Source organism: Pseudorasbora parva, chromosome 4, assembly GCF_024679245.1.
Source record: "Pseudorasbora parva isolate DD20220531a chromosome 4, ASM2467924v1, whole genome shotgun sequence".
NCBI lineage: Eukaryota > Metazoa > Chordata > Actinopteri > Cypriniformes > Gobionidae > Pseudorasbora > Pseudorasbora parva.
Window position 1 is genome coordinate 33,782,171 of NC_090175.1, and position 15,044 is coordinate 33,797,214.

The 15,044-nt window shown below is 40.4% G+C and overlaps 1 protein-coding gene across 2 annotated transcripts in view; it reads left to right on the top strand.

Annotated features, from left to right (window-relative positions):
* The window catches only part of LOC137073273 (MSL complex subunit 3-like), a 196,930-nt gene that overhangs the window by 104,072 nt on the left and 77,814 nt on the right, over positions 1–15,044 (top strand). Inside the window, exons 9-10 of one of the 2 annotated variants that reach the window (XM_067441597.1) lie at positions 13,139–13,449; positions 14,306–14,472. In XM_067441597.1, the coding sequence (XP_067297698.1) occupies positions 13,139–13,449; positions 14,306–14,457 (463 nt within the window). In that variant the 3' untranslated portion in view covers positions 14,458–14,472. Of the gene's footprint in view, positions 1–13,138; positions 13,450–14,305; positions 14,473–15,044 lie in introns of those variants that run through there. The other variant, XM_067441596.1, reaches the window with a different exon arrangement.

A 15,044-nucleotide genomic window follows, 5' to 3' on the forward strand; every position in this document is an offset into this window, starting at 1 on the left:
AAAAACGGCTCTCATGACACATGGTTGAGGTTTATTATAATCAGATACCACAACAAATTGTTTTTGTTCGGCCCATTTCAAGCAAGCTTCACTCAGCGTCTTAAACTGAAGAAAGGGGCAACTATATTCCTTCAAGCAGTAAGTCATTTATCCACTTATTGACTAGCTGTTTAAACAATTTATGATTAAATTGAAAGTTTCTTAGAGAGACCGCATTGTCTAGATGACGCAAGATGCTAGTACAGTAACAATAGGATACTCCAAGTACCATACACAACTAAATAGTGTGTCTAATGACAAAGGTTAATATTATTTTGTATTACAAAATACAACCGTAGATACTTTGCTTACAGATCGTTCACGCGATCCTTCTAGCAAACGTCACCTTTTCCACCATATAAGTTAAAATGATAGTCAATGGAGATTGATAAAATGCAGCTTACTTGTTTATTGGTGATTTCAGATCGTCCGTGCGCGAGAGAGAGCTCGCGTGCATATGGTTGCCAGATTGGACATGTTTAGGTAAAACACTGGATAGTATACGAATTCTTTTCACAGAAAAGCTCTGTTTGGGGGATTTAATTACTGAAATCTGGCAACCGCACGAACGCGAGCTCTTTCTCGTGCGCGGATGTTCTGAAAACACCAAGTAAGCTGCATTTTATCAATCTCCGTTTGAGATGTTTTGCTTAAAGTGTCATTTAGCCGGTCTGTGTTGTCAGGACGGTCAGGACTCACAAGCCGCTTTACTGAACTACTTGTGAGCTGTGAGCTGCTGAAATAAGCCAATCAGAGCAGAGCTCAACATTAATATTCATAACCCTTCCAAATAAGGCAAAAACAGAGCATTACATCCTAGGGACAATTTATAGGGTTGTAAATGGACCTGTAAAACTGTATCTGGACAATTTTTGCCCTTAAATAAGCCACATACCCTTTATGTAGATATCAGAGAACAATTTAACATATTGTTTCAAATCACTCTAGGGCACCTTTAAATGAACAAACTTTGAGTGCTGATCAAGAGTTTTGTGCAAGCAATTTAAGGTTGCGACTCTTGTCCCAAATATATCAGGCTTCATTCAGTGATTGAAACAAATATTATTAATATTAATTTAAGTTTTACACAGCTTATTCAATGCTCCGAGCGAGCTGTGGTGTGGTAAACATGGAACTTTTCCCTGACATGAAACGGTTAATCCTTTAATCATGCAATATCTTAAGTCAGTACAGTAGCCTACACTTTAGTAATGTTTCTGTTTAATGTTAAATAAAATAAGGCAGGTTATGCTAACTGTATCTTACATAGCTTGCATCAGCTTTATCTCGTGGCTCAACAATTTTACCTCCTACAGACCAAAATCCAAAGTACTTCCAGACATGGCTTTTTATATTTTCGAGAATTCTTTTTATATTTTGGTTAAAATCGCTTTCTCTTACTGTGGTCAAGTTGGTCTCTGGACTTTCTGCTATCTTCCATGCAAGACAACTTTGAGCTGTGCCAGACAGTACAACTCCTGTGACCTGTCTCTGCACCCCTTGAGCATGTCCACTCGCAAAGCAGACAGCCACACCTCTACTACCATGGGCGTTTTTTTTTAAGACTTTTTTTTTATTTTTTATTTGAATATTAATTTTCACCTTCAAATTTTTTTTCAACTAAATATATATTCAAATTTAGAATATTCATTGACAGCCCTTATTTACTACAACAAAATCAAACAAAATGTATATATAAATATAATCATAAAAATTGTACAAGAGAGCCAAGTTTCATTGTTCTAAAGAAAATGATATTTTTTTCCTTGAATCTGCAGTGGGTTGGTTAGGCTGTCAATAAATGCATTCCAGATACACAGAACATGTGCGTACAACATCCACTGAAAAATAACACTTAAAACACATTTCTACATGATTTTGTTTCAATTTAATGCAAAATATAGTCGTTTTCTCACTTTTTTCCACAATATTTTCATCTTTCTCTTCATTGCAATCAACTATTTCCCCAAGTTATGACATCAGTCAATATGCCATTGTTTTCACCAAACAGTATACTCATTCCACAGAAAAATACAACCAAAACTAAATTCTGAAAAACATACTGGACATTTAGCATTATGGCACACTTTTACCCACACTTGAGTTTGGAACAAGCAACAAATGGTAACCAGTGGTCCCAACAGACTTCGAAGCTGCTCATCAGAGGTGAGGGACTCGAGTCACATGACCTGACTCAAGTCAGACTTAAGTCACACATTTTAGGACTTGACTTGACTTTGACTTGATATTCATGACTTGAGACTTGACTCAGACTTGAGTTAAATGACTCAAAATAACTTGTTTTTGTAAATAAATATCTGTGTTTGAACGCACCGCAACCTACCAACATGACGCAGCAGGCAAGCAGAGAAAGCTCTATATGAGAGTCGTGAATGAAAATGGAAGGCGCTACGCCACGTTTCCATGGTAATCAGTTACTTGTGGATCACCGCACGTACATGCTCACCACGTACTCATGCTCTGTTGCCAGATTGAGCGGGTTCGGGGTCGTGCTGTATCCATCGTTTTTTTCAGCAATCAGTTCAAAATTGCACACATCCAAACTCTTCACTATGAAACCATCAAGAACTGTAAGTTGAAATGTGGTATCCGACTTGTGTTGCACAATGATGGATAACTGAATATTTCTATTGTTTAATAAATAACCAGTTTTGCTGAAGACACCTACAGTTAGCATTTCAACTTTCGACAGCGTAGCTTTTTGTGTCCTTTTAATGATTCTTGTTGTCAACTGTTGACATTGTACAAGCAAAACATGATGGTGTGTCAGTGTTGTGTTTAGGATTGGACGGCTGGGTTAAAGCCACTCCACCATTGCTGTGTGTTCTGCATTGAAGCTGATTTTTTTGACAAATTATGTTTTTAAAAAAGTATTTTTTACAGTGTCCCATTGATTTGAAATGGTATATAAATAAAAATGTTGTAATGTAGCCAACACTGCACACATGTAAAACATTTTAGTAAAACATGATTTAAGGGAGTAATATTAGCTACATTTTGTCTTTAAAAAAAATAATAATAATAATTTTCCAGCAAACTTAATTTGTGGTCAAAAAGACCCAGATAGCTTAAATAATTAACATTTTAAGCCTGTCATCAAACCTTTGTATGACTTGCCAGTGACTTGCTTGACCCAAGCCATGACTTGACTTTACTTGTTTGATATAAAGCAGTGACTTGACTTGCTTGTCACAAATGACTTGCACTTGCTTGAGACTTGCTTTTGACTTGCACATGTGACTTACTCCCACCTCTTGTTGACAGATGCCCCAGTATTTTGGAAAAAGAATGGTAATATGAATATTGTAATGGCAATTATAACGAGGAATGAGCAACAAGGGGGACAGGACGCTGGCGCTTTCTGTTCGCCACTTTTCCACCCGAATCAAGTTAACTATAATGTTAGTATTAGATTTTATTTTAATTTTTTATTGCTGTAACAGTCAAATCAGGCAGAGCTATAATTAGGACTGTTGCATGGATTTTACCGTCTCTGATGACTCCACTTGGCTGTTAACAGTTGGTAGCAAGCGTCTGTGTAACGTTAGCTAACCGGCCAATGGATTTTTATAGCTGTCTGCATCACCAGCGGTCTCAATCTCCCTAGTAGTCACAGATGATTGTTTGGTGCCGAGTTTAGTCTTATTCTGCATATTGCCTCTATGGTTGGTGGTTAAAGACATACGTGGAGTCCGTGTGTCTGGCATAATTAACTACTCCGCCACTCAGCTGATGGAATGTAACAACTACAATGCTCCATCATGTTTATCAGTCATTCAAGAACTTGGACTCCTGTGACGGCCTCGTTACATCTACAGAAGTAGACGAAAGTTTGTTTATTCCTGGTCTGGTGAAATCATCCCTACTATCTGGACTGCTGTGCACCCTGTCTCGTCTCTTTCACGTCATCAGAGGACTGATATGCCGAGGATTATTAGCACTGCAGACACTGCAACAGATGGAGATGGATGAAACCGTGGAGTGGATTTTGGTCTACTCCACCCAGTACAGAGATAATTTAACAGTTAAAATAGAGCTATTAAATATACAATGCCTTACAAACAAATGCTTCTTCATACAATATCATTTTCAGGCAGGGCCGGCGTTTGCTATAGGCGAGCTAGGCGGTCGCCTAGGGCGACAATTGTGTTAGGGGCGCGAGCGCGCTCCAGTGCCGCCCATTACTTCCCATTAAGCATATAATCGGAACAAGCGAAATACAACATAATGTTCATGAAACATGATCATCATAGGGCGCCCCCTCAGCCACACGTTTAATTACTTATCAACCTGATTATTGGATTGAATTGATGGTGATTATTGATTATTAGTTCAGGCGTTAGGTCAGGCAAGTGCTCATCTTGCGCGTTCATCAAAAATGAGGCGCCTAAACCCGCGGGTGCACAGGGACGGAAAAAGAGAAAAAGAAAGAAAAATCGAAAGAAAGCCCGGTATAGAGGTTAGTCTTCTTATCTCAGCCAATAAGTTGTCAAACAAAACAAAAAATTAGTTAGTAGCAATCTTATCAACTAATATTTATTTTATAAATATTATTAATATTGTCACCAAGCTATCACTTGCTAGTTTTCTACATAATTACTATACGTATTGCAAACATAACTTCACTGACAATAACCTACATGGATGTCATTTAAATATCAAAAGTCCAGTTCGTTATGAATATGGATAACGTATGCACGTTAGTTATAAAAAGTACAAACGCTCTCTACGTGGGCGTCAGAAGGAAATAAATACGGCCTCTCGTTTTGTTTTGTTTTACTGAAGCAGCCTAACGATAGATACCATATTTTTTACATTAAACACAAATATGCTGTGTTCACTAAATTCTTTACAGTGGCTGTAGTGTAGTGGTAAGACGCATGGCATAACGATTTGATGCAGATCAATCAGAGGTTCGATCCTGCCTTTTACCACACTCGCTCTATTCCCTTTTCCCATCACATATCAGATCGGAAAGGCATTTATTTTCAATAAAAAGTGAGAAAATGTTTGAAAAGTGGAAATAAAGCGTCAAACGTGTTTAATAATAAGTGCTTCTCGGTTAGGGGTAGGCCTAGGAAAACAGACGTGCTGAATTAGAATAGAGACGATAAAAGTGAGTGGGGTGGGGTGGAGGGGTGGGGGGCGCAAAACTCCATCTCGCCTAGGGCAATCAAAGAGCTAGAGCCGGCCCTGTATTCAGGACAAATGTTTGGACATAATGTGCCTTGCAGAAACCAGATGTTTTTTTCTGTTTTGAATGAGACATGTCCTTCAGGCTACTGTTATTTCCATAAAGCTTGTAGCTCTGGTTGTGGTGGTGGCCTGACTGTTTTCTACTGCAGTCATTTGGATCTATTCCTTCTGGCCCTCCCTGAGCTGTCTTCATTTGAATGTTTGGGATTTAATTGTAAGCCCCCCCACCTCCTCAATGACTATACTACTAATCTACCGGCCACCCAAATCAAACTCATGCTTCATTTCAGAGATGTACATTCTTCTTTCAACTTTCTGTGCAACCTCTTCCAATATAATAATATTTGGATATTTTAACATTGTCAATAATCCTTCCTGCCATTTTGCTACAGAATTCCTGCAGTCATTGGACTGCTTAAATCTCAGGCAACATGTTGATGTTCCTACACACATCAAGGGGAATATTATTGATCGGATCATTACCGAGTCTGCCTCTCTAAGTGCACCATTTGTGTATGATCTGGGTGTATCTGACCATAAGGCAATTTCCATAGAGCTGCCTTTTCTGTCTTCCTATATCCAGGCCAAACGTGAAATATGTTTCAGAAACCTGAAAACTATTAACAGAGTGAACCTGAGCTTAATCCTTCAACATCTCGATTCTGCAGATATCCCATCAGTTACTGATTCTGTGGAATTCCACAATAAGACACTAAGCCGCATTTTGGATTTCTATCGCTTCTAAGACAGAAGCCATCCTCATTGGTTCCCCTCATCAGATCAGATCATCCGCCATAATCTGTATTACATTTTCTGTAGGCCAGGACATTCCTCTATCATCCATAGTCCCCAATCTCTGTGCTAGGTTTGATCCGGACTTAACCTTTGAGACACACATTAAATATCTTTGCAAAACATCTTTTTGTCACCTGGAATATAGCCAGACTCACTCTTCATGATGCTGAGAAACTCATTCATGCCTTTGTTTCCTCTTTGAGATTCCTAGCACCCAGAAACCCCAGCACATACAGAACAGTTCCACTAGGATCCTGATGAGAATGCTCCCACTTACCTTAAAGAACTCATTACTTCATAGATCTCAGCACGTTCTCTTCGCTCCACAAACATTCATCGGCACTCATTAGGCACCTATTTTATCAGTTCCGGTTCTTCTTCTTCTTATTCCTTCTTCAGCTCTTGAATCTATGGCAGCCCATAGAACAGCTTGCAGGAAAGTTGTTGAGATTTGGCACACAGCTAAAGGATAGTCCCAACTGTCACTATAGCATATTTTGAGTCTCTAACTCAATCCTTCTAGCGCCACAACCTGTCAAAAGGTGTACTCATGTTTATGCTAATTTCTTTTGAAACATAAGGGCTAAAAAAAAAAATCATTTTTCATTTGATTCCTTGGCTCAAGCCGATTGCACCGTATGATGTAATTTTCTGTCATGAATATTTTCCCGCCATTTTAAATTTTCCAAAAAAAATTAGTTTTTCGAAATCCTCTTAGGCTTATTTTCACGAAAATTGAAGCAGATCATCTTCAGGCCATGCTGACAAAGTTTTTAAATTCTAGTTGATTCGTCGAAACGTTTTTGATAAACGCGCGAACAAATTTTACGTAGCCGGTGCAAAAATACACTTACAGCTGTATCTCCGTAACGCTTTATCGTATTCAAACCAAACTTGGTACATATCATCACAAGCATGACCTGAAGTGACCTGCAGCGTTTTTCCAAAATGAATCTTAAGGTTGTATCTCAGCAATGTTTTGACAAATTGACGCCAAACTGTGCATGTGTCATTGTCACCTCACACTGACCACACCACACCAATTTGGTCAGAGCACCACCTATTGGTCGAAAGTGATACATTATTAAATCTTTTTTTTTTTTTTTTTACTTTATATATAATTGTATATCCATTTTGTCTAAGCTTATTTTAATAGGTCTTTAATTCTTCATTGTTGAAGCTGGTCACTCCCAGCCATGTTGGCATGTCTCATTTTCTTCTTTGCGCTTGGCCCCGGAATTGCTGCTTGCAGCTGTATTTAATTATTATTATTATTATTATTATTATTATTATTATTATTGTTATTAACTGAAAGGACCATGTCAGTCTTTTAGCTAATTTTGGTGGTTTCTTTAAATGACCATAACTCCTCACAGGAATGGGGTTGGGACTTTTTTTTTTAATTCTCGAATCTTATGCTCTACAAGAGGTATGTCCTATATGTCCATTTTGCTTACACCAGAAGTTGAAAAATTGCGAAAATTTCAACTGGACTTGCTAGGTAAAGAAATAGATATTTACATTTACATTTATGCATTTAGCAGACGCTTTTATCCAAAGCGACTTACAACTCAGGAGTACAGGAAGCGATCCGTCAAGAAGAGGCAAAGAAACACAAAAAAGTGCCCCAAATACCAAGATTTGTATACTGCTCAGAGTAGCAAAAACCAGAAAAGGGAAGAAGAAAAGAGAAATAGAGGAGGAAGAGTTTTTTTTTTTTTTTTTTTTTTTTAGATATGAGAATAAATTCTGCTACAGGGATATGTTTGAAGCGAGGAATCATTTGAAATAAGCTTATATGAATGCTTATATGAAGGTGTGGTCCGAGGAGAGGAGAGGAGAGGAGAGGAGAGGAGAGGAGAGGAGAGGAGAGGAGAGGAGAGGAGAGGAGAGGAGAGGAGAGGAGAGGAGAGGAGAGGAGAGGAGAGGGTAAAGAGTACAGGAGTGAACTGAACAAGAGAGAAGAGTGAAGAGGAGAGAATTGAGAGGAGATGCATGGAGGAGAAAGGAGAGGATGAGTGAAATGAACAGGAGAGGATAGGATAAGAGCGACGAGGAGAGAACATGAGAGGAGTGATGTGAATTTGGAGAAGAATGGAGAATGGATCAATGGAGCATGATTTCTCAACCAAGCAGCTTGAGAGAAAACTGCTCAGTACCATCTTTACTGCTTTACTGTGCAGACAGTGATTCTGGTCCTCTTCAGAAATAGACAAATCAAGGCTAACTTTCTCTCCTATACGACAATTCACCATGACGTCACAACAGTAATAAACGATCTTCCGGGTGGCAAAAGCTGAAGCATTCCTGTGGCAACGCTAGTAAATTGCTTGGGATTCAGACATAGTTAACATGATTATTGAGGGACTGATTAACTAATTCAGGAGACAGCAATAATAATAATAATACTAAATTTTATTTATAATGCACTTTATATTAAACAAAATCTCAAAGTGCTACAGAATTTAAAAAAACAAAACAAAACAATCAACAACAATAAATAAATAAAACCGAAAAATAAAATAAAATAAATTAAACAAGTAGCAAGTCAATTAAAAGCTCTGCTAAAAAGGTGGGTTTTAAGACCACGCTTAAAAGTATCTATAGTCTGTGGAGTCCGCAGGTGGTCAGGGAGAGCATTCCACAGACTGGGGGCTGCAGAGCAGAAGGCCCGATCCCCCATAGTACGGAGATTGGCTGTGGGAGTTTTGAGGCGATACAGCGAAACAGAGCAGAGGTTACGAGTGGCTGTTTGTGTGGTGAGGAGTTCCTTGAGTTAGGAGGGAGCATCACCATGGATGCACTGGTGGGTAAGGAGAGAGATCTTGTACTCGATCCTGAACGACACAGGAAGCCAGTGGAGTGATTTTAGAATGGGGGTGATATGGTCGTATTTGCGCACCCTCATGAGGATCCTAGCAGCGCTGTTCTGAATACACTGCAGCCTCTGGAGATTTTTGCTAGGGATGCCAATAAGGAGCGCATTGCAGTAGTCCAGCCTGGAGGAGATAAAGGCATGGACAAGCTTCTCCGCATCAGCCAGTGATAGAATGGGACGAAGTTTGGCAATGTTTCTGAGGTGGAAGAAGGAGGTCTTACACAGGTGTTTGATGTGCGCTTCAAAAGTAAGCTGTGATTCCATTCTGACCCCCAGATTGGTGACTGAAGTGGAAAGAGGAATGACCTGATCAGAGAAAGCAATGCTGGTCATAACGGACTTCTGGACCTGAAGTGGAGTGCCGACTAGGATAGCTTCAGTTTTGGAGCTGTTTAGCTGCAGAAAGTTTTGCTTCATCCACGCCTTTATCTCATCCAGGCAAGTGATCAAAGTGGATGGTGTGAGGTCAGCAGAGGGAGATGAACTTGTCCTAAAGTAAAGTTGAGTGTCATCAGCATAGCAGTGAAAAGAAATCCCATGCCGGTTGATGAGACGACCAAGGGGGAGCATGTAGAGTATGAACAGGGTGGGTCCGAGCACAGAGCCTTGAGGGACACCGCAGGTGACATTGTGTGACAGGGATGTAGCTTCTCCTAACGCAACATATTCAGTTCTCCCAGTGAGATAAGAAGAAAACCAGTTGTGGACCGAGTCAGAGAGACCAATGGTGGAATGTAAACGGTGAAGGAGGATGTTATGGTCAACTGTATCGAAAGCTGCAGTTAAGTCCAGGAGGATGAGAAGGGATGGGGAACCAGCATCTGCCGCCATCAAAAGATCGTTTGTGACCCTGACCAAAGCTGTTTCTGTGCTGTGTCCTGAGCGGAAACCAGACTGAAATTTCTCATAAAGATGGTTATGCTCCAAATGGACCTGAAGCTGTGCAGCAACAACTTTTTCCAGCACCTTAGAGAGGTATGGGAGGTTGGAGATGGGCCTGTAGTTGTCATTAACATCTGGGTCTAAAGTAGGTTTTTTTAGAAGTGGTCTGATGATAGCAGTTTTAAGAGATGAAGGAACATGGCCAGCCTGGAGGGAATTATTAATAATCTTGGTAATGAATGGACTTAAGACACTGAGGTTAGATTTTACCAAGGCTGTAGGAAAAGGATCCAGTGCACAGGTGGATGGTTTCATTTTTCTGATGATGTCCTCAACCTCGAGCTGTGTGATGATGGAGAAGCAGCAGAGATGTTGGAAGGTCCCTGGCTGTGGATCAACAGACGGGACAGGCAGAGCGGAGGTGCTAGATAGGAGCAAGTGGATGTTGTCTACTTTGTTCCTAAAAAAGGTCATGAACTTATTGCACCTCTCTTCTGTGGCTTCTGAAAAAGAGTGAGTTTGCGGTTTGAGGATGTGATTTATAGTGGAGAAAAGCTTCTTGGAGTTTCCAGGGTTATTGTTGATGATGCTAGAGTAGAACTGTGACTGAGCATCTCTTAAAGACCTTGCGTAGGCCTTCTGATGAACTCTATAGGCTTGCCTATGAACAGTGAGTCCTGAGAGCTTGAGACGCCTCTCAAGTACGCGCCCAACCGTCTTCATCTTCCGCAGTTCGCTGGTGTACCAGGGTGCTGAGCGCGAGAAGGTGACCATTCTAGTTATGACAGGTGCGTGAAGATCTAGAAGGCTGCTCAGAGACTTGTTGTAGAAGTCAACCGACTCAGAGACTGAGGAGAGATCAACAGAGGAGAATTGCTGAAGGTCTGAAGTTAAAGAGTCTTGGTTAATCTTTTTCAGGTTCCTGTAGCAAATCTGACGGGAATCTTTGGTAAGGGAAGAGGGGCGTGGCAGCTCCAATGAGATGGCCTGGTGGTCAGACACACCCAGATCATACACCAAGAGGTTTCTAATATGAGGAGAGTTGGAAATGACCAAGTCCAGAGTGTGCCCCCTAGAATGAGTGGGTCCATATACATGCTGTTGGAGATTGAGGCAGTCCAATAATTGCAGAAACTCAGCTGCCAGGTGGCAGGAGGGGGTATCTACATGAATATTAAAATCTCCTAATATTAAAATGTTGGCAGAAGTAGAGCAGAGTGTTGTGAGAAAGTCATGCATCTCAGAGATAAAAACTGAATTTGTTTTTGGGGGCCGATAAATGAGCAGTATTGTCAAAGAAAAAGGGGGTTTATATTTAAAAGCAAGGTATTCAAATGATGACACTGTGGGCAGAGGGAGAAAAGACAGCTCCAATGATTGTCTATGAATTACAGCTAAGCCACCACCACGACCAGTGTAGCGGGCTTTCTCCAGATAGCTGTAACCAGGAGGACAGGCATCATTAAGTGCTGCGTAAACTGCAGGCTGATGCCATGTTTCCATTAAGCACATAAGGTCTAATCTCTTATCAATGATGTGGTCTTGGATGAAAGATGACTTATTTGTGAGGGATTGTGCATTAAAAAGTTCTATTTTGAGCGTTGATGGGGTGGTGAATCTCGTTATTGGCCGTAAAACACTAAAATCTACTCCACGTTTTCTGTCATGCGCTGTGCTAAAAGATCTCGCGGTGTTTCCCATGCAATCCAGTTTAGATTGGTGAGATCTCGCGGTGATTCCCGTGTTTCCCGTGTTACCAAAACGGAGAGCAAAACTGTTGTGATGACGTGGCAGATGTGCGACGGAGGTCCAGATGGATGGTATGGCTGATGCAGAGTTTTCAGGCTGATGATAAACTAGCCCGCGACGAGAGCCTCTATGGATGTAACGCCGTCTGCGCAGAAGTCCAAGTTCCTTAATGACCGCGATGCACGCCGGAAATGTGCGGCCGTTGAAATTTAGCAGCTGTGGGATGGAATATTTAAGCTTCATGACGGCCGCTGGAAGGTTTTGACTAGCGCTATGCATTATAGAAACACAGAGCTGGAACACTGTCAGGCACAGCGAGATGATGGTCCATACCATAGCAGAGTGTATGCGGCAACTCCCAGCAATTCCAGCAAACAGACGATGTTAGAAGAGATAGCAGGGGTGAGTAAAAGTCTTTGAAATTAGGAGAAAAACCGTAAAAATCCATACAAAAAAGGTTTTAGATGTATAAAAGTGCTCTCCTGTCATGAGGGAGTCCATTCAAACTGCCAACTGTCAACAGCCAACTGTCAACAGCCGAGAAGAGTTATCCGAGACGATAAGAGCCAAGCAATATGTCCCAAAATTAGCACTGACTGAATGTACTAGTTACTGACAAAAAATAAAATTAAAATAAAGTTTATAATTAACGTATATAAACTAAAATCAGGTGGAAAAGCGGCGAACAGACAACGCCAGCGTCCTCTCCCCCTTGTTGCTAGGCCAAAATTTGAGAGTTGCTAGACGACACTTGTGAGCAGATTAAATTTGCTGCTGCTAGGGTGTGTCTAGATTTCTAAGCTAGTGATTTTATACATTATTGTGAAAATAATTAATTAATGTAGCCTAGAAATCTAGACGCACCCTAGCGGCAGCACATTTAATCTGCCCGCAAGTGTCGTCTAGGAACTCTCAATACCCTTCTGAGCTGTATTCCCCTAACTCTTGCCAGACCAGTCACATCGTGTATAGAGTCGGTTGGGCGGGGCCATAATGATGATGGCCGAGTTGTGTTTGCGTACTTCTAGTAAACACAGAAACTGGCGAACGGCGGCGGTCTTTCGTATCAGCTTTGACCGCGATTCTGGAAGACTTGGAGTTAAGCTTTTCTCTGAGAAAAGAACAAAGAACGGCACTGAAGTCATTCTTAAAAAGGGAAAATATGTTCGGGGTTTTGCTGACCGTATACGGCGAATGTTTAATCTATCAACAAGCTCTGTTTCACCTTCGTTGCTCTGGTTGGTGGTAGCGCTATCCTATCGCTTGCAGAGGGAGTTTGAAAGACAACCGTTTACCCCGCCCCTCTGATTGAGCCCTGTCTATGGTGAGTTTTCAGACCAAAAATCTTGATGTGGGTCTGGCTTGTCAGGCTATAATTAATGCATAATAGTCATGAAAATCACGAAACCATGATTATTTATCAGAATATAATCGTACCAACAAAATCTATAATCATTGCATCCCTAGTGTTAATGTGGAATTAGTACTGATGTTACATTTTTTTATTTTTTTTTCCTTTTTTCATTTTTAGAATTTAAGATCAGCTAAGATTATTCATAATTCTCACTTTTATTAAAGAAATCTCAGAGAACGTTCCCCCAGTCCTGGTCAGAATCCTTCCACCCCCCAGTCCACAGACAGCCAAGCAGCTCTGAGCGAATCCTCCTGTGTCCCTGTCATCATGGCAACACCGCCTAAGCGCAGACGCTGCGCCTACCTGGATTCTGATGCCACACAATCCTTGCGTCGCTCAACGCGCAATACATCCGGAGGGGATCGGGCAGCAGAAGCTGGGGGTGGAGGCAGCAGCAATGCCTCTCCTCAACCAAAGCGAAGGCTTACTGAGGTTCAAGCACCACTACCCAAGTTCTTCCTCAACCTAGAGAAGAGTGAGTCACACTTTCTGTATCCTGTTGTATTTCATAAAACTGTAACTTTGTCTACATACTTTGCCTACAGTAGGTCTAATTTAAGGGATAGTTCACCCAAAAATGAAAATTTACTTACCCTCAAGTTGTTCCAAACGTGTATACATTTCTGCTAAACACAAAATAAGATATTTTGAAGAATGTTTGTAATCAAGCAAATAGAGCCACCATTGAATACCATAGTAGGGGGAAAACATATTCTTTTATCTTCAGCAGAACAAAGAACCTCATACAGGTTTGGAACAACTTGACGGTAAGTAAATGATGACCTAATTTCCTTTTTTTTTTAACTATCCCTTTAAGTTTTTCCTATAGAGAAAATGAAATACTGTGAAAATAGTTAGACTTTTTTTCGTTTGATTTAGTCTATTTAGTTTCATATGAAATACAATGTGATTTTCATTGATTGAGATCGGTAGCAACAGCACATTTTTCCACTTGGGCGAGTGATTTGCGGACCACGTTCCCTGCGCATGAAATTCCCCATATACCAGCAAACCAAAGAGACAATAGCTTACACACAGCACAAGCCTGGTTTCATACTCTGAATTGAATTCACAAAAAGACAAGTAAACATTCAGTAATGAAATAAAAACAAATAAACAATTTTCAAGCAGTAACACAAATAAATAAAATTGAATAGATATAAATAAAATAAACAGGTAGGTATACCAGTAGTGTTTAGGTAAGTAATACTAGACATTTAATAAGAAATTAAATGCAAAATAATACTGGATGGCATTCCCTGAATACATTAAATACAGATTAATCCTCCTTATACAATTAAGTTTAAAAAACTGACATTTTCTCCCTCCAGGTATGCTGTGCCCACAAAGTATGTCATCATCCAAATGGTCTATATACTTTTACACAACTTTCTCAACTGTTCACTTGAGACAAGCCAACCGTATTTACATGCATACTCGCCAAGATGTTATTTTGTACATACATTTGTGTGTACTTGACTAGTGTTGTCAAAAGTACCGGCCGCAATACCAAATCGGTATTGAAATGTAACAAATGTTCTATGTGTATGCCATAGTAAAGAGATGTGTTTTTAGTCTAGATTTAAACTGACAGAGTGAGTCTGCTTCCTGATCAATGCTAGGAAGACTGTTCCAGAGTTTAGGTGCTAAATAGGAAAAGGATTGACCGCCTGCAGTTGATTTAGATATTCTAGGTATTATCAACTGGCCAGAATTTTGAGACCGCAATAGACGTGATGGAGTATAATGTGTTAAGAGCTTGCTTAAGTACTAATAATAATAATAATAATAATAATAATAATAATAATAATAATGCGTTTGATTTATATAGCGCTTTTCAAGGCACTCAAAGCGCTTTACATAGAAGGGGGAATCTCCTCAACCACCACCAATGTGCAGCATCCACCTGGATGATGTGACGGCAGCCACATTGCGCCAGAACGCTCACCACACACCAGCTTATGGTGGAGAGGAGACTGAGTGATGAAGCCAATCAGGATATGGGGATTATTAGGAGGAAAGGACAGAAATTGGACAGAAACCAATGGGCAAATTTGGCCAGGATGCCGG